The sequence below is a fragment of the Camellia sinensis genome, chromosome 11 (assembly GCF_055761805.1).
Source record: "Camellia sinensis isolate YWXY chromosome 11, ASM5576180v1, whole genome shotgun sequence".
Classification (NCBI taxonomy): domain Eukaryota; kingdom Viridiplantae; phylum Streptophyta; class Magnoliopsida; order Ericales; family Theaceae; genus Camellia; species Camellia sinensis.
In genome coordinates this window covers 85,461,623-85,481,807 of record NC_138971.1, presented here as the reverse complement: position 1 = coordinate 85,481,807, position 20,185 = coordinate 85,461,623, and the positions used below count along the sequence as shown (strand labels likewise).

Here is a 20,185-nt window from a genome sequence, read left to right as displayed (position 1 = left end):
TGCATATAGTTTGCATTGTTTCAATTACATTGCATCTTCATTTGCATTGTTTATACATTGTTTTGTATATACTGCATATCATTTTGCATCCATTTTTGCATTGTCATGCATGTTGCTAACAACATCGTACCTATTGAGTTGTTTTCTTTACAGGCACGATATTGTATGTACGCTTCATTTGAGGCTGGTGCAACCAGACGAGCCGCACAGGTATTGTATCCTCCGAGTGAGACGTATCGAGAATTGCATAATTCTCTTACATCCTTTCTACATTGTAGTGTAGTTTGGCGTATGCTAGCTTAAAACTGTTGCATGTGTGCTCTGTTACAGCTTTTCTTTGCATGATCATAAGTTATGCTCGGCTTCGTGCATTGTCTTGCATTTTGCCCCCGCCATCGGGCGCATACCTTGTTTGTCCTGCATGTTTGTCTAAGTCTTCGGCCTTGTCAAAAATGGGTCGTCTCTGGGCTTTGACATTCACTCCCGTCATTGTTATGACTTTTGAGTTCTGTCAAAGAGGGGCAACTGTAGACACCCCATTTTTGACCGTCCTCAAGACTTGGACGTCACCGTTTGAACACCCGGTGATCATCCATGTTTGTGTCCGTTTGGAGTTCCCGGAGGTCTGGGCTACGCGCCTAGCCTCAGGATCTCCGAACTCAACTGTTCAGTGTCTGGTTTCGTACCAAACACTTGTGTTTTGCCTTGGAGGGGCAGGGAATGCCTTGTGAGGCATCCTCACACATCACCGGCCATGTCCAGAGGCCACCGGCTGGTGTTTTGTTTCCATCGGCAATGTATATTGCCGGTCGGCATTATTTGTTGCCGGTCGGCAGTATATTTTGTCAAGATGGCAATTTTGAGCAGCCGACTACTGTTCATCTGCTTTTGCAGATATTTTAATACAGCTGTATGGCATTTTGCTCCCCTCCATACACGTGTATGGAGGGATGGCTTCCTTGTTAGCTTACCTTGTAAGCTTTACAAGATTGGCTCCTCTATAAGAGGAGCCCTCCTCTCTTGGCTCTAGGTTAGACATTTTGTAGAGAAAAGTTGTGTGAGAGCTCTGGTTTTAGGTTTAGGGTTTCATACATATTCTATCTCTATACCTCTCTCTCATTTGGCTTTGTGTGTGTTTTTTTTTTTTTTTTTTTTTGGGTAAGTAAGTCATAAAATAAAGACAGTAAAATGTACAAGTTTACAGGGGCATACCCCAGGTACGCCCTACAACCAATAATGAAGAACAAAAAACATCTCAAACTACCACAGGACATACGACAACACATAACCACACTCGCAAAAGTGAAAGAACAACAGAAAAGAAAAGAAGAACAGAACCCCACTTTGCCCATATATCCTTTTTGTCCCCAAGTAACCCCTACCATCAAAGCTAATAGATGGGAACTTGGGATGGATATATGGGCAAATAAACAAAACACACCACAGACTCGAGAACAAAACAGACAAAACACACAATACAATGTAACTAACTAAACACCCAACAAGACCAAACAGAGAAGCAAAGCCCATGCAAAACAGTAGTCCACACAAAAAACCAATCAACATCCAATTAACTCACCACCCATCTCCCAGTTCCAGCCATGGCAAATTCCACACCTCAATTCCCCATGGCAGTGTCCCTCTCACTCCACACCAGAAGAGGTCAGAGAACTGCACTAGGCCGAAACACATGAATATGTACAGATCATCAACCAAATAGCGAAAAAGCCAAGTATAGTAGACAGCAGAATGCATAAAGGCCCCCCAATTTCCAAACAAAAACCACTCACCCACTTGGGTTTATCACCAAACCAAGAAGCATAGCCCATGCAAAAATGTTGTCCACACAAAAGAGCCAATCAAAATCCAATTAACTCACCACACATCTCCCAGGTCCAGCAGTGACAAATTCCACACCTCAATTCCCCATGGCAGTGTCCCCCTCACTCCACACCAGAAGAGGTCAGAGAACTGCACTAAGCCGAATCACATGAATATGTACGAATCATCAACCAACTAATAGAAAAGCCAAGTATAGTAGACAGCAGAAATGCATACAGGCCCACCAATATCCAAACAAAAACCACTTAACCACTTAGATTTATCAACAAAGAAACATAGCCCATGCAAAATGTTGTCCACACAAAAGAGCCAATCAAAATCCAATTAACTCACCACACATCTCCCAGTTCCAGCAATGGCAAGTTCCACACCTCAATTCCCCATGGCAGTGTCCCCCTCACTCCACACCAGAAGAGGTCAGAGAACTGCTCTAAGCCGAATCACATGAACATGTACAGGTCATCAACCAAATAACGAAGAAGCCAAATATAGTAGACAGCAGAATTGAATGACTAAAAACAATAGCCCCGCTGCAACAAACCAATACATAGCCAACAAAACATGAGAGCAATCATCACACCCCCCAGTCCCTTCCGTGGTAGATCACAAGCCTCAAACCCCACGGTAGTGTCCCCTTCACTCCATGTCAGGCGTGGCAATACAATCAATTAGGATGGGTCACATGAAGACAAGAAGCGACCAGAAAACCGGTAGCTATCCTCCCGCTCATCTCCCAGTCTCTAACTCGGCTAGTTATCGAACCACTATTCCCCAAAGCAGTGACTCCCCAATCACTCTTGGTGGAGATGGCTCAAAACCACCCTCATATCGAGTCACATGAGGATCACACGATCAATCAACATGAAATAACCGACTACAAAAGGTCTGCTGCAATGTGGCTATTCCAAAAGAAAAAACTACTCACCCAGCAGAATTAAAACAACAGCCCAAAATTGGCCCACCACCCAAACAAATTTATATAATACGCCTGTGTTGGTGAGTCCCGCCAAACGGCCCAAAAAATGAGCCCCAATAACCCACGCCAAGCACATTCAGATTTCGGCTCAAATCTACAAGTTATGGCGGGCCCATCACAAGAGCTTGAACCTCAAAATAATACCAAACAAAACGTTGTGGCAGGCCCCACCACAAACCCAATAAACCAGAACCCACCAAGTTAATTAAAGAATATATATAAAATATATACCCAAACTCCTATTGCCCCACAACAGCTCAAAAATCGTATTTGAATAATAGAACAAAATGCCCACAATTTGAAGGTGGCGGGACCCACATCAAAGAAAAGCAACTTGTCCTTTATAACCCATGTGCCTACACTATAGGCAATATCATATATGACGTACTATATATAGATATAGTAAAACACAAAACCAGCCTTACCACAAAACAAGCCGTTTCGGAAACCACGACTAGCAGCCACAATTGCAAAATCATCCCACGTGGGAAGGTTGTCCCACACACGCAAAGGTAAGTTTGTCTTCCCCATGTATCAATCTGCAAAATCACACGGCACCAACAACCGTGGTCACTCGCACCAACGAGCGTGAAGCTCAGACATTTGCACCAGTCTACCTCCTCCATGCGACGCCGGTAACATGGACAAACATATCACCAACGCTTTACAGACCAGCGACTGTGTATCGCAGCAGACCGCCACCACCCCTGTCCACCCAGAAACACGACGGAAGACTAGACCACCTAACGGCGAAGCTCGCAAAGCTCACAAACCAGACGCTGGAGCTCCTCACAAACCAGACGCCGGAGCTCCTGTACACATCCAGCTCAATCAACCCCAAAACCAGCACGGGAGTAGAGGACTCCATTGCCGAATCTGCTGGAGCGAGACTAAGCACCCCTAGCTCAGGCACCGACCATAGTACACGCTTGAAGCCATGAACGACCCGTAGCTCACGCAGAACATAAACCCACGGGTCATCTATATATCACCACCACCCGTAGCTCACGAGATCCTCGAGCTAACTACACCATTCTACAGCACTCATCACCGTAGCAACGACGTTGGAGCTGAGAACAATCCGATACCAAACCACTGATTACGATAACATGGTGACAAGAAGCCACCTCCATAACCAGTGAAACCCAATCACCACAACGGCAACCACTCCAAGCAAGGATCAAGAAGCCAGCACCTGCGCTAGAAACCCAGCGGCAGTACCATCCACTACCGGAGAACCGATTAAAACCATCTTCAGCAATGGCCACTCGAACCATAACAAGAAGAAAACTCCACCTAAAGCATAATCACCACTAAAATACAAACCCACTGAATATGTCACAATACCCAATAGATACAGAACCTCTATCTTGCGCAGTCTCATATTCCATACGGAATGGGTTACTGATACAGAGAACATCACTCATGTTCACTCTCACTCAAACAAACGGGAGAGGAACTAACTAGTTCAACATCCAGACAAAGAATCTGATAAAGAACATCAAAGAAACTCCATGGGTAACAACGGAGGGAGCTATTCTCTCTCTAGATTCTAGAGAGAGAAGCTCTCAACCTAATCCCCTTTACTGTTCATTGTGTGTGTTTGTGTGTGTGTGTTTAAGTGTGTTTGTGTCTTACTATTGTACACAAATACATAGTGTTACACCTTTCTTTGGTTTCTTGAAGGACCAGAGGTTGTTCTTGAGGTTCTTGGGTGGTTTTGAGCTTGAAGAACCAGCTGGAGCTTCATCTTTGAAGAGGGTCTACAAGGGTAACAATTTTACTCCTTTATTCCCCATTTTTGCATTGCATTTTTGCCTATCTTAGAACTATTTTTGATCTTAGTGTATAATATAAAAAAGTTCTATTTTTAGGCTCTCTAAATAGTTTGTTTAGAGTGTTTTGTGGTTTGGAGGTGTTTGACCCCTCTTAGGCCTTGAGAGGCCCCATTTTGTGCTATTTTGAGTGAGCTCCGGGACCTTGGTGTTTGGGCCTCCTCACCACTGAAATCTTGAGGAATTTCAGAGGTGAGGAGGGTGCCTTGAGGTCCTAAGAAGGAGAGGGCCACCCCTTCTCCTTGTTATCCTTGAAATGGACCATTTTTGGCCTCTTGAGGGAGCACCTAGCTAAGCTTCATGTTGACCATGCCTTAGCTGATTTTTGTGCTTATTATGTCATAATATGCCTCTGTTTTTGGTTGGTTTTGATACACCATGCATGCTTAGCATACCTACCTTGTAATGCCACTTTGTTGCCTTAACATGCCTTAGGTTGTAAACCCTTGTTCCAGCATGTTTTAGGCTTAGCCTTGTGAATCTTTCATGCTTATTTTGCCATGTTTAAGGTCTGTCCATAGTGGTTTGGGTCGACTTTGGTATGCTTAGTATAGCCTCTTTGCATTTTTGGTTTGTTGGCCTTAAGTGTGTGAGTGTGTAGCATGCATCCTTGCCTTAATTTAGTGGGTTGGGACCATTTTCCATGTTATTTCAGTCCCTTTAACATGCTTGTATGCTTTCCTTGGATGCCTCTTTGAAGCTTTGAAAGCTTGTCTTGCATGCTCCATGTTTTGGTCATTGTGCATGCTTTTGAATTCGAGCCACTTAGATGCCATCTAGGTGTACCTTGGGAGTTGTCTAGGCCTGCCTTAGACCTATTTTAAGTCCTCTTAGCCTTGTGAGGCTTGGTTGGCTTAGTCATGGTTTAAGTCCCCTTGACTTGCTTCAAGTACTTGGACCATTTGCATGCTAATGTTTAGCCTATCTTGTTTGCTTGGTTTGACACCATGTTCTTGCATGATTTTCAATGCTTACCTTGCATGCCATTAGTCCATGTTATGCCTCTTTCAAGTGTGCTTGAGAGTTGCCCTTTTGTGCTTGAGTGTTAGCCCTTTAACATGTGCATGTGTGTATGTGTGTTTAGTCCTTCATTTTGGGCACTTTAGCCACTGTTTTGGGCCTAATTAGAGCTGCCTAAATCATGCTTAAGTCCATCCTTTGCTTTCTTGCATGCTTCCCTTGCATGTTTGTTTGCATGCTTGCATGTACATCTTGCATTCCCATGTTGCATCCTTAGCTTACATGCCTAGGTTGCATTGCATCTAGCACGCATGTCTTGTTCCTTGATCTAGTGATAGGAATTGGGCTTTGGTTTGTTGGTTTGCATTGCATTTGACATCAAAATGTGCACACTTGGTCCCTTGGGCCATCACGCATGGAAATGCGCAACTGATGGTTCGAGAACCAAGGAACATGTCCCTTTGAGTCACCAACATGATAAGGGACATGATTGGTGCATACATTGTCTGAATTGCATTGCCATACTCTGCCTTGTCCTCTGCTGCTGTCGATTGCAGGTTCTGCAGGCATTCTCTGCCAACCGACAGTGTTCAGTGCCGACCGGCAATCCCTCCTAGGCCGATATCTTCACCAACAGCCGGTGATCATATACCACTGCCGGTGGATATTCTACTCAGCCGGTGGTGTCTCCCAGTGTCTAGAGAAGCAATTCTGAGACTTTGACAGACTTCAGAGGAGTATAGCAGGGAAAACAGAGGCAGCTCATGTATGGCAGTGTACTTCCGAGCAGGACCGAGCATGCATTGCATTGAGGTCTCTTCCCGAGGCGGTTTACTGTTTTTCCTAAGCTTAGTTAGTTTGTTAACTAATTAGGTAATTTGTAATAATTAATTAGCTTGTAGGTTAATTATCTGTAATATTTATTTGGTCCCTCAGAGCGAGAGTAAACTTGTAATAAGTGTGGGTGAGTGTGTGCATGTCTTCCAACCCCCACTTCTTTCTCCCTTTTATTTACCTGCTTTTGAAGGTAGATTAGGGCATGTTTAAATTAGCATACCTTATGCTATGCATGCGTGCATCCATATGTCTTGCATGCACCAGGCTCGGTACATCATGCTAACTGCATTTGTACTTCAATTCCAAATTGAATACGTGCATCAATTGATTACATTTCACATGCCATGTTTAGGTTAGCCGAGCCTACTCTAATTGCATCCTGTATGTGTTGCATTAGTCAATTTGACATGAACTAGGACCATGCATGTTGGCTAACTAGTTTATTGTTTTGGCACGGAGTACGATGTAAGTATTTTATGCTTTAGCATATCGCATGCGTGTGAATGCTATTATGACAGCATGCTTACTATGTGGCTAGATGCTTATGTGATAAACTGTTTGAATGCCTGTCGGTGAAGGTTGGATTGTCTGAGTTGGAAACACTCGTTGAAATCCGTGTCTTAGCCTACTTGCGGGTAGCAAATTTCAAAACATTTTTCCAAAACAAACGGATATATTTATTTCCAAATTAGGCAATCTAGTCTATACTTGTTTGCTGCGCGCATAACATAGTAATTCTATGCTAAATAAATGGAATAAGAATACATAACGTTTTCCAAAATGGATATCACGGTTAGTAGAGGCCGATCTTCGGAACGGGCGAGAGGGGGTGCTCATAGCTGACCTTCCCCAATCGTACCCTAGCTCCCGAGCCGAGGCAACTCTGGTGATGACGGACATGTGGCCTTCGGCACCGAGTCAGGGTTTCCTAAATTCCCCCATAAAAAATATTTAGGTGGCGACTCTGTATCCGGCAAAGCAGTCCATGTTTGGCACTTCTTTTCAAAAAATATGTTTCTCAAAACGATTTGCCAGATTTGGACTCTTTGGTTCAGATTAAGAACCGTGACACAAATCACAAAAGATGGGCCCCCAGAACTAGCCATTGCATTTACTTCTACCATCACATTCAATGAGGAATTGAAACCCTAGAAACACAGAGTTTCTAGAGAGAGGTAGGAGCTTCTCACTCTAACCCATTCCTAAATCTCCTTTTTATTTACTGCCCTTTCTCATACATTAGGGTTAAAACACACGGACACGTATTCGGATCATCTTGCACGATGGCAGATATGTAATTATGGTGTTTACTAGCCATTTCTCACACATTAGGGTTCGAACACTCGGGCACTTATTTAGACCCTCTTGCCCGAAAATGTTTTGAAGCCCCTTTCCTCTGTCAGGAATGGGAGGGCTGCTGAGTGATGTGAGTTTCTCTACATGAGGGTTGAGTGAAGGAGAGCAAAATTATGTTTCCTAATTGTTTGCTCATTTTTGCAGATGTTGTGCTTATAGACATCTCTTGAGAGTTGAGTGCTGTGAGAAACAAACATTTTCTGTAGCTTATTGTGGGTTGAGTGAATTTAGACCTCAAATTGTTTGTACTAATGTTTACATATATAGTAATTTTTATATGTAGGCTAAGGATACTGTTATTGAGTGGTGTGAGTTTCTTATACTGTGGGTTGAGTGATGTGAGGTCCTATATTGTGGGCTTTGTTATTATGTTCCTGAAGTATGGTCTTCTTCCTTCATTTGGTTGTAATGTCTTCAAGTTAAGTTACTTACCCAAAAATATTTTTACTTACCCAAAAAAAATGTCTTCAAGTTACACAATGCAAGGTTTACTACAGAGTGTAAGCATGGCATGGGTTGCATGGGAGGTCAGCTGCGTCTCCATGGTCATTGCTGGTTTGCTGGTACAAATGTTTCAGGTTTAAGAGTTTCTTGGCGCGTGGTTATGGCTGCTTGTAGCGCCTCTGGTGGGAAGATTGTCTTTCTTTTCCGTTATTTTAATTTCTTATGGTTGGACATTATAGATGGTTTGCTGTGTTTAATTCCTTTTGGCCTATCCGTGCGGGATGTGCATGGCATTTCTGTTTTTTTTTTGTTTTTGGGTTTCGAACTGTGGTTTATGGTACGCATGTGAGAAGTGCATTTTATTCGACATGTTCCTCTTTTGTAAAGGAGCAATATCTGTGGATAGCATCCTAGGTCATCTGCTATATGGGCCAGCAGCGGGATGGACTTCAGAGTTTTTGTTGACTATGGCTGCTGGAAATGCCCATGATGTGATGGATATTTGTTTTTTTATTTATTTTATTATTTGGTTTTTAAAGCCTGATGAATGCTTGTTTTATTTCTTGGTCTCTTGCTTTACCTGCGGGATGTGCATGTTTAAGCTGGTCTGTATGGTCCCGAACCTGTTTGATTGTGTTCATCTTTCCCATTTGTTTATTATGGGATACATGAACATTTTTGTATGTTCGGGTCTGTGTCGGTTTGTGTGGACAATTCATTAGGCTTTGTATGTTTTTTTTGGAATTTTGGCTCGTTTTCAGTTTCTTAGCTTGTTGATCTAGGCTGTTTTCTTGTTCTCTTGGTTAGGGCTTGGGCATGCCCCTTGTATATGTGTAATTTTTTGTGTTTTTAATTTATGACTTATTCACCAAAAAAAAAGGGCAAGTAAACACGATAATTACATATCTACCATCACGTAAGAAGGTCCGATCAAGTGTCGGAGTGTTTCAACCCCAATGCGTGAGAAATGGCAAGTAAGCACCATAATTACATATCTGCCATCATGCAAGAGGGTCTGAATTAGTGTCCGAGTGTTCGAACCCTAATGTATGAGAAATGGCTATTAAACACCATAATTACATATCTGACATCATGCAAGAGGATCCGAATATGGGTCCTTTGTTTAAACCCTAATACGTGAGAAATGGCGAGTAAACACCATAATTACATATCTGCCATGATACAAGACGGTCCGAATAAGTGTCCGAGTGTTCGATCGCTAATGCATGAGAAATGCAAAGTAAACACCATAATTACATATCTGCCATCATGCAAGAGGATCCGAATATGTGTCCGTGTGTTTAAACCCTGATGCATGAGAAATGGCAAGTAAACACCATAATTACATATCTGCCATCATGCAAGAGGGTCCGAATAAGTGACCGAGTGTTCGAGCCCTAATGTATGAGAAATGGCCAGTAAACACCATAATTACATATATGCCATCATGCAAGAGGATCCGAATACGTGTCCGTGTGTTTAAACCCTAATGCATGAGAAATGGCATGTAAACACCATAATTACATATCTGCCATCGTGCAAAGGGGTCCGAATAAGTGTACAAGTGTTTGAACGCTAATGCATGAGAAATGGCAAGTAAACACCATAATTACATATCTACCATCATTCAAGAGGGTCCGAATAAGTGTCCAAGTGTTTAAACCCTAATGAATTGGAAATGGCAAGTAAACACCATAATTACATATCTCCCATCATGCAAGAGGGTCAGATTAAGTGTCCGAGTGTTCGAACCCTAATGTATGAGAAATGACTAGTAAACACCATAATTACATATCTGCCATCATGCAAGATGATCCGAATACGTGTCCGTGTATTTAAACCCTAATGCATGGGAAATGGCAAGTAAACACCATAATTACATATCTGCCATCACGCAAGAGGGTCCGAATAAGTGTCCGAGTGTTTAAACCCCAATGCGTGAGAAATGGCAATTAAACACCATAATTACATATTTGGCATCATGCAAGAGGGTCTGAATAAATGTCCGAGTGTGCGAACCGTAATGTATGAGAAATGGCAAGTAAATACCATAATTACATATCTGCCATCATGCAAGTTGAATAAGTAACCGAGTGAAATGGCTAGTAAACACCATAATTACATATCTACCAACGTGCAAGATGATCCGAATACGTGTCCGTGTGTTTAAACCCTAATGCATGAGAAATGGCACGTAAACAGCATAATTACATATCGGCCATCGTGCAAGAGGGTCCGAATAAGTGTACTAGCATTCGAACGCTCATGCTTGAGAAATGGCAATTAAACACCATAATTACATATCTACAATCATGCAAGAGTGTCCGAATAAGTGTCCAAGTGTTTAAACCCTAATGCATTGGAAATGGCAAGTAAACGCCACAATTACATTTCTCCCATCATGCAAGAGGGTCGGATTAAGTGTCCGAGTGTTCGAGCCCTAATGTTTGAAAAATGGCAAGTAAACACCGTAATTACATATCTGCCATCATGCAAGATGATCCGAATACATGTCCGTGTCTTTAAACCCTAATGCATGAGAAATGGCAAGTAAACACCATAATTACATATCTACCATCGTGCAAGAGGATCCGAATAAGTGTCCATGTGTTTAAACCCTAATGCATTAGAATTGGCGAGTAAACACCATAATTACATATTTGCCATCATGCAAGAGGGTCTGATTAAGTGTCCGAGTGTTCGAACCCTAATGTATGAGAAATGGCAAGTAAACACCATAATCACATATCTGCCATAATGCAAGATGATCCGAATACGTCTCGGTGTGTTTAAACCCTAATGCATGAGAAATGGCAAGTAAACACCATAATTACATATCTGCCATCATGCAAGAGGGTCCGAATAAGTGACTGAGTGTTCGAACCCTAATGTATAAGAAATGGCTTGTAAACACCATAATTACATATCTGCCATCATGCAAGAGGATCCGAATACGTGTCCGTTTGTTTAAACCCTAATGCATGAGAAATGGTAATTAAACACCATAATTACATATCTGTCATCATACAAGATGGTCCGAATAAATGTTCGAGTGTTCGAACGCTAATGCATGAGAAATGGCAAGTAAACACCATAATTCCATATTGGCCTTCATGCAAAAGCGTTCGAATAAGTGTCCAAGCGTTTAACCCCTAATGCATGAGAAATTGCATGTAAACACCATAATTACATATCTGCCATCATGCAAGATGATCCGAATACGAGTCCGTGTATTTAAACCCTAATGCATGGGAAATGGCAAGTAAACACCATAATTACATATCTGCCATCACGCAAGAGGGTCCGAATAAGTGTCCGAGTGTTTAAACCCCAATGCGTGAGAAATGGCAATTAAACACCATAATTACATATCTGCCATCATGCAAGAGGGTCTGAATAAATGTCCGAGTGTGCGAACCGTAATGTATGAGAAATGGCAAGTAAACACCATAATTACATATCTGCCATCATGCAAGTTGGTCCGAATAAGTGACCGAGTGTTCGAACCCTAATGTATGAGAAATGGCTAGTAAACACCATAATTACATATCTGCCATCGTGCAAGATGATCCGAATACATGTCCGTGTGTTTAAACCCTAATGCATGAGAAATGGCTTGTAAACACTATAATTACATATATGCCATCGTGCAAGAGGGTCCTAATAAGTGTACTATCATTCGAACGCTCATGCTTGAGAAATGGCAATTAAACACCAAAAAAGTGTCTGAAGCTCAGTATCATATCCTTTCTCGGGAAGTTACTGTGAAAGAAATCACTGATGCTTTTCGTTCCCTTAAAGCAAACAAGGCCCCGGCCCTGATGGGTATTCTGCTGGCTTCTTTCTGAAAGCTTGGGATATTGTGGGGAGAGAGGTTGTTGAAGCTATCCAATCTTTTTTTACTTCGGGGGAACTCCTTCAGGAAATGAATAGTACCACCGTTGCTCTTATTCCTAAGATCCCCAATGCTGAAAGAGTGGGAGATTTTCGTCCTATCTCCTGTTGTAATACTTTGTATAAGTGTATCTCTAAGATCATTGCTGACAGAATTAAAGTTGTTCTCCATGATCTTATTGATCCTGTGCAATCAGCTTTTGTTCCTGGGAGGAGAATTTCTGATAATATCTTTCTTTCACAAGAACTTATGAGGGGCTATCATAGGTCTTCTCCTTCTCCCAGGTGTGCCATGAAAGTGGATATTATGAAAGCCTATGATAATGTTAGATGGGAGTTTGTTCTAGATGTTCTTAGTGCTATGGGGTTCCCCCCAAATATCATTCTTTGGATAAAAGCTTGCATGACTAGCCCTACATATTCCATTTGTATTAATGGGAGTCTGCATGGTTATTTCAGGGGGGAGGCAAGGAGACCCCATGTCTCCGTATCTTTTTGTCATTGTTATGGAGATCCTCTCTAGGATTTTGGCTGAGAAGGCCTCTCACCCTGACTTCAAATTTCATTGGCGGTGTGAGAAAACAAAGATTGTTAATTTGTGCTTTGCAGATGATTTGATGATCTTCTGTAAGGGGGATGTGTTCACTGTTCAGTCTATCAAAATGGGCTTAGAGGAATTTGAAAGCTTATCTGGGTTGTCCCCTAGCCCTAATAAGAGCCACATCTTCTTCTCGGGCTGTGAAACGAAAATGAGGGATGAGGTCCTTCGGGTTTGTAATTTTAGCGAAGGTGCTTTGCCTGTGAGGTACTTAGGGGTTCCTTTAGTCTCTACTAAACTCAAAGCTGCTGATTGTGATCAGCTTGTGGAGCGTATCACTAAGAGAATTAAAAGTTGGACTAATAAGTGCCTTACCTATGCTGGTAGAGGCCAGTTGATCCAATCTGTCCTTTTTTCTATGCAAGTGTACTGGACTTCGCTGTTTATTCTTCCTAAGAAGGTCATCCGTTCTTTAGAGAGTCTTTTTAGAGCTTTTTTCTGGTCCGGTTGTGATCTGAAGAAGTATGGGGCTAAGGTGTCTTGGGATAGAATGTGCTCCCCTAAAAATGAAGGGGGCTTGGGGTTTAAATCTCTCCAAGTGTGGAACAAAGCTGCTATTGCTAAACATGTCTGGTTCCTTTTTTCTGGGGGTGACCAATCTATGTGGTGTCTCTGGATTAGATCGTATATCCTCAAGGGTAGAAGTTTTTAGAGGGTTAGGGTGCCAAATGACCCCTCCTGGGTTTGGAGGAAAATTCTTTCTCTTAGGCCCATTATTTACCCTTTAATCAAACATAGGGTGGGTGATGGTTCTAGGGTCTTTCTATGGTTTGATAATTGGCACCCTATGGGTTCTTTGTGGGATAGTTTTGGGCCCAGAATTGCCCATGATTCTGCTTTGGGTATTGATGCTAAGGTTAGCGAGATTGTGGCAGGTACTACTTGGAAATGGCCTTTCCCATCTTCGTGGGAGATAATGGACCTCATTTCTAGTACTCCTCCCACTCTCCTCCCTTCGGGTGGGCCTGATGATGTGAGCTGGAGCCCTACTGCTAATGGTAAGTTCACTATTCAGTCCACGTGGCATGTTTTGAGGACCCATTTTGTTCCTGTGAACTGGTCTAAGCTCCTTTGGGGCCCTCATAATATCCCCAAAGTGAGTTTTGTGGTGTGGATGGCTATCCTTTGCAGATTGAACACTGGGGATAGGTTAAAATTTTTTGGTGTGACCTAGACTAGTGAGTGTGTTTTCTGCCAGCACTTTTGTGAAGATCACAATCATCTTTTCTTTGAGTGTCCATTCTCTGATAGAGTGTGGACCTGCATAAAAGGGAAGGTGAATGTTAATTGGCCATCAATTCCTTGGGGTGACTTGGTTCAGCTTATTGCAACATCTGTCAAAGGGAAATCTCTAGGGACTATTATTACCAAGCTTGCATTCACATGTACTGTGTACCAGTTATGGATTGCTAGGAATAATAGAGTCTTTGGTAAGGATATGGTCCCTGAAGAAGTGGTCATAAAGCATATTATGGACATGGTTAGATTCAGGGTTATGTACATAAACAATCTGAAGCCTCACCATACTGATAGATGGTACTTGACTTTGTGGAAGATTCCTCATACTGTGCTGAAACATGCCGAACATGCTGTGAGGGATGTGAGTTCACAAAATGTGGGTTGAGTGAAAGTAAGCAAATACATTGTGGGGTTTCCTAATGTTTGTTATTGATATAGGTTTGCGGCTCATTGGGAAGGAGCAACTTGAGTGTGTGCCATTTTTATGAGGGTTGAGTATAGTGTGAGGAACAAATTTAATCCTAACCCACAATCACTAGCCATATTGAGAGGAGCTAACATGTTTATTTTGAATATTCTCTGTATATCTATTTTGCAGGTGTGTGGAGCATTGTTCTTGAGTGATGAGAGTATATATATTTGTGGGTTGAGTGATGAGAGCATATATATGTGTGTTGTTACAAGTAATATGCCCCTGTCTTATGAGTGCTATCGGTTTGGGGATTGGCTAATCCTGTCTTGGTATTTGATTTTGACAAGGTTTATTATAATGTCTAACCACTGTTTTCGGTGTATGGAGTGGCATCAATGTACCCGTATTGATGCTGCCTGTGTCGGTGATCAACCTGGGTTAGTGAAAGCTGCGGAAGTGTCTATGATCGTGTTGATGGCTGCTGAAGGCGCCTCTGTGTTTGAAGAAAGCTGTGGAATTGCCTGTTATGCATTGTTTGGACGGTGCTGCATGGGTTGCTGGATATGACTGTGTTGATGGTTGCAAGATGCGCCTCGTGTGTGAAGATTTAATTTCTTTTATGTTTGTCTTCTTTAAGAGTATGTTTGGTACTTTGCTTACCCGTGTGGGGTGTACACGGATGTTCTATGTTTCCTTCCGACTTTTTGGCTACTTAGATATCGGGTGTGTTCATGTCCCTCATTGCCTTTTCATGCGGCACATGAACACACTTTGGTTCCTTCCTATTTTGTATGTCTGCTTTATTTTAGTTTCTGCTTTTTGTTAATTTGTCTAGTTTGATAATGGTTCGGTGTAAGTCTTTCTGGGTAATTTCTGGAATGGCTTAGGTTTTGTTTTCTTTGGTTCTTGTATAGTGCTTGGTTAGGGCCTGGGGTATGCCCCTTGTCGGGGTGTAAGTTTTTTGTCTTTTTTTTTATGACTTATCCACCCAAAAAACACCATAATTACATATCTACAATCATGCAAGAGTGTCCGAATAAGTGTCCAAGTGTTTAAACCCTAATGCATTGGAAATGGCAAGTAAACACCACAATTACATTTCTCCCATCATGCAAGAGGGTCGGATTAAGTGTCCGAGTGTTTGAGCCCTAATGTTTGAAAAATGGCAAGTAAACACCGTAATTACATATCTGCCATCATGCAAGATGATCCGAATACGTGTCCGTGTGTTTAAACCCTAATGCATGAGAAATGGCACGTAAACACCATAATTACATATCGGCCATCGTGCAAGAGGGTCCGAATAAGTGTCCAAGTGTTTAAACCCTAATGCATTGGAAATGGCAAGTAAACACCACAATTACATTTCTCCCATCATGCAAGAGGGTCGGATTAAGTGTCCGAGTGTTTGAGCCCTAATGTTTGAAAAATGGCAAGTAAACACCGTAATTACATATCTGCGATCATGCAAGATGATCCGAATACGTGTCCGTGTCTTTAAACCCTAATGCATGAGAAATGGCAAGTAAACACCATAATTACATATCTACCATCGTGCAAGAGGATCCGAATAAGTGTCCATGTGTTTAAACCCTAATGCATTAGAATTGGCGAGTAAACACCATAATTACATATCTGCCATCATGCAAGAGAGTCTGATTAAGTGTCCGAGTGTTCGAACCCTAATGTATGAGAAATGGCAAGTAAACACCATAATTACATATCTGCCACAATGCAAGATGATCCGAATACATCTCGGTGTGTTTAAACCCTAATGCATGAGAAATGGCAAGTAAACACCATAATTACACATCTGTCATCATGCAAGAGGGTCCGAATAAGTGACTGATTGTTCGAACCCTAATGTATAAGAAATGGCTAGTAAACACCATAATTACATATCTGCCATCATGCAAGAGGATCCGAATACGTGTCCGTTTGTTTAAACCCTAATGCATGAGAAATGGTAATTAAACACCATAATTACATATCTGTCATCATACAAGATGGTCCGAATAAATGTTCGAGTGTTCGAACGCTAATGCATGAGAAATGGCAAGTAAACACCATAATTCCATATTGGCCTTCATGCAAAAGCGTTCGAGTAAGTGTCCAAGCGCTTAACCCCTAATACATGAGAAATTGCATGTAAACACCATAATTACATATCTGCCATCAAGCAAGAGGGTCTAAATAAGTGCCCGAGTGTTCGAACCCTAATGTATGAGAAATGGCAAGTAAACACCATAATTGCATATCTGCCATCATGCAAGAGAGTCCGAATAAGTGTCCGAGTGTTTAAACCTAATCATGAGAAACGGCAAATAAACACCATAATTACATATCTGTCATCATTCAAGAGGGTCTGAATAAGTATCCGAGTGTTCGAACCCTAATTTATGAGAAATAGCTAGTAAACACCATAATTACATATCTGCCATCGTGCAAGATGATCCGAATACGTGTCCGTTTGTTTAAACCCTAATGCATGTGAAATTGCAAGTAAACACCACAGTTACATATCTGCCATCATACAAGACGGTCCGAATAACTTCCGAGTGGTCGAACGCTAACGCATGAGAAATGGCAAGTAAACACCATAATTACATATCTGCCATCATGCAAGGGGGTCCGAATAAGTGACCGAGTGTTCGAACCCTAATGTATGAGAATTGGCTAGTAAACATCATAATTACATATCTGCCATCATGCAAGAGGATCCAAATACGTGTCCGTGTGTTTGAACCCCAACGCATGAGAAATAGCAAGTAAACACCATAATTACATATCTGCCATCGTGCAAAAGGGTCCGAATAAGGGTACTAGTGTTCGAAAGCTAATGGATGACAACTGGCAAGTAAACACCATAATTACATATCTACCATAATGCAAGAGGGTCTGAATAACTGTCCAAGTGTTTAAAACCTAATGCATGAGAAATGGCAAGTAAACACCATAATTACATATCAGCCATCATGCAAGAGGGTCTGAATAAGTGTCCAAGTGTTTAAACCCTAATGCTTGGGAAATGGCAAGTAAACACCATAATTACATATCGGCCATCATGCAAGAGGGTCTGAATAAGTGTCGAAGTGTTTAAACCCTAATGCATGAGAAATGACAAGTAAACACCATAATTACATATCTACCATCATGCAAAAGGTTCCGAATAAGTGTCCATGTATTCAAACCCTAATGCATTAGAAATGCCAAATAAACACCGTAATTACATATCTGCCATCATGCATGAGGGTTCGCATACGTGTCCAATTGTCCGAATCCTAATGCACGAGAAATGGCAAGTAAACACCATAATTACAAATCTGCCATCATACAAGAGGGTCCGAATAAGTGTCTGAGTGTTTAAACCCTGATGCATGAGAAATGGAAAATAAACACCATCGTTACATATCTGCCATCATGCAAGAGGGTTCGAATAAGTGTCCGAGTGTTTAAAACCTAACGCATGAGAAATGGCAAGTAAACACCATAATTACATATCTACCGTCATGCAAGAGGGTCCGAATAAGTGTCTGAGTGTTTAAACCCTAATGCACGAGAAATGGCAAGTAAACACCACAATTACATATCTGTCATCATGCAAGAGGGTCCGAATAAGTGTCCGAGTGTTTAATCCCAGGTGCAGGAGAAATGGCAAGTAAACACCATAATTACATATCTGCCATCATGCAAGATGGTCCGAATGCGTATCCGAGTGTTTGAATCGTAATGCACGCGAAATGGCAAATAAACACCATAATTGCATATTTGCCATCATGCAAGAGGATCCAAATAAGTGTCCGAGTGTTTAAACCCTAAGGCATGAGAAATGGCACGTTAACACCGTAATTACATATCTGTCACAATGCAATAGGGTCCGAATAAGTGTCCGAGTGTTTAAACCCTAATGCATGAGAAATGGCAGGTGAACAACATAATTATATATCTGCCTTCATGCAAGAGGGTCTGAATAAGTGTCTGAGTGTTTAAACGCAAATGCATGAGAAAATGGCAAATAAACACCATAATTACATATCTGCCATCATGCAAGAGGGCCCGAATAAGTATCTGAGTGTTTAAACCCTAATGTATTAGAAATGGCAATTAAACACCATAATTACCTATTTGCCATCATGCAAGAGGGTCTGAATAAGTGTCTGAGTGTTTAAACCCTAATGCGTGAGAAATGAGAAATATACACCACAATTACGTATCCGCCATCATGCCAGAGGGTCCGCATAAGTGTCCCAGTGTTTAAACCCTAATGCATAAGAAATGGCAAGTAAACACCATAATTACATATCTGCTATCATGCAAGAGGGTCCGAATACATGTCCGAGTGTTTAAACCCTAATGCATGAGAAATGGCAAGTAAACAACATAACCACATATCTACCATCATGCAAGATGGTTCGAATAATTGCCCGAGTGTTTGAACCCTCATGCCTGAGAAATGGCAAGTAAACACCATAATTACATATCTGCCATTATGCAAGAGGGTCCGTATAAGTTTTCGAGTTCTTAAACCCTAATGCATGAGAAATGGCAAGTAAACACCATAATTACATATCTGTCATCATGCAAGAGGGTCCGAATACGTGTCCGAGTGTTCAACTCAGAATGCACGCGAAATGGCAAGTAAATACCATAATTACATATCTGCCACCATGCAAGCGGGTCCGAATAAGTGCCCGACTGTAATGCAAGAGAAATGGAAAGTAACATCATAATTACATATCTTCCATCATGCAAGAGGGTCTGAATAAGTGTCTGAGTGTTTAAATCCTAATGCATGAGAAATGGCAGGTAAACAACATAATTAAATATCTGCCATCATGCAAGAGAGTTCGAATAAGGGTCTGATTGTTTAAACCTTAATGCATGAGAAATAGAAAGTAACCATCATAATTACATATCTGCCATCATACAAGAGGGTCCGAATACGTGTCCAAGTGTTTAAACCCTAATGCATGAGAAATGGCATGTAAACACCATAACAACATATCTGCTATCGTGCAAGAGGGTCCGAATAATTGTCCGAGTGTTCGAACCCCAATGCATGAGAAATGGCAAGTAAACACCATAATTACATATCTGCGATCATGCAAGAGGGTCCGAATAAGTTTTCGAGTGTTGAAACCCAAATGCATGAGAAACGGAAAGTAAACACCATAATTACATATTTGCCATTAGGGAAGAGGGTCCAAATGGGTGTCCTTGTGTACGAACCCTACTGCATGGGAAATGGAAAATAAACACCATAATTACATATCTACCATTATACAAGAGGGTCCGAATACGTGTCCGAGTGTTCAAATCGTAATGCACGTGAAATGGCAAGTAAACAACATAATTACATATCTGCCATCATGCAAGAGGGTCCGAATGGGTGTTCGAGTGTTCGAACCCTAATGCTTGAGAAATGACAAGTAAACACCGTAATTACATATCTGCCATCATGCAAGAGGGTCTGAATAAGTGTCCGAGTGTTTAATCCCAAACACATGAGAAATAGCAAGTAAACACCATAATTACATATCTGCCACCATGTATGAGGGTCCGAATAAGTGTTCGAGCTTTGAAACCCTAATGCATGACAAATGGCAAGTAAGCACCATAATTACATATCTGCCACCATGCAAGAGGGTCCGAATAAGTGTCCAAGTGTTTTTTTTTTTTGGGTAAGTAAGTCATAATATAAAGACAGTAAAATGTACAAGTTTACAAGGGGCATACCCCAGGTACGCCCTACAACCAATAATGAAGAACAAAAAAAACATCACAAACTACCA

At 41.6% G+C, this 20,185-nt stretch overlaps 1 protein-coding gene across 1 annotated transcript; it reads left to right on the top strand.

Annotated features, from left to right (window-relative positions):
- Nucleotides 1-12,175: 12,175 nt before the first annotated feature.
- LOC145802460 (uncharacterized) lies at nt 12,176-14,960 on the top strand. The gene is made up of 5 exons (XM_082895182.1): nt 12,176-12,500; nt 12,604-13,366; nt 13,481-13,891; nt 13,994-14,342; nt 14,580-14,960. Exons 1-5 carry the CDS (start codon nt 12,176-12,178, stop codon nt 14,958-14,960), a joined length of 2,229 nt encoding a protein of 742 aa, XP_082751308.1.
- The last annotated feature ends 5,225 nt before the right edge of the window (nt 14,961-20,185 follow it).

Coding starts and splice junctions, on each gene's coding strand:
- LOC145802460 (XM_082895182.1), top strand. CDS start 12,176: ATGAATAGTACCACCGTTGCTCTTATTCCTAAGATCCCCAATGCTGAA. Junction 12,501..12,603: donor GTTTGTTCTAGATGTTCTTA/GTGCTATGGGGT, acceptor TGGTTATTTCAG/GGGGGAGGCAAGGAGACCCC. Junction 14,343..14,579: donor CCGAACATGCTGTGAGGGAT/GTGAGTTCACAA, acceptor TCTATTTTGCAG/GTGTGTGGAGCATTGTTCTT.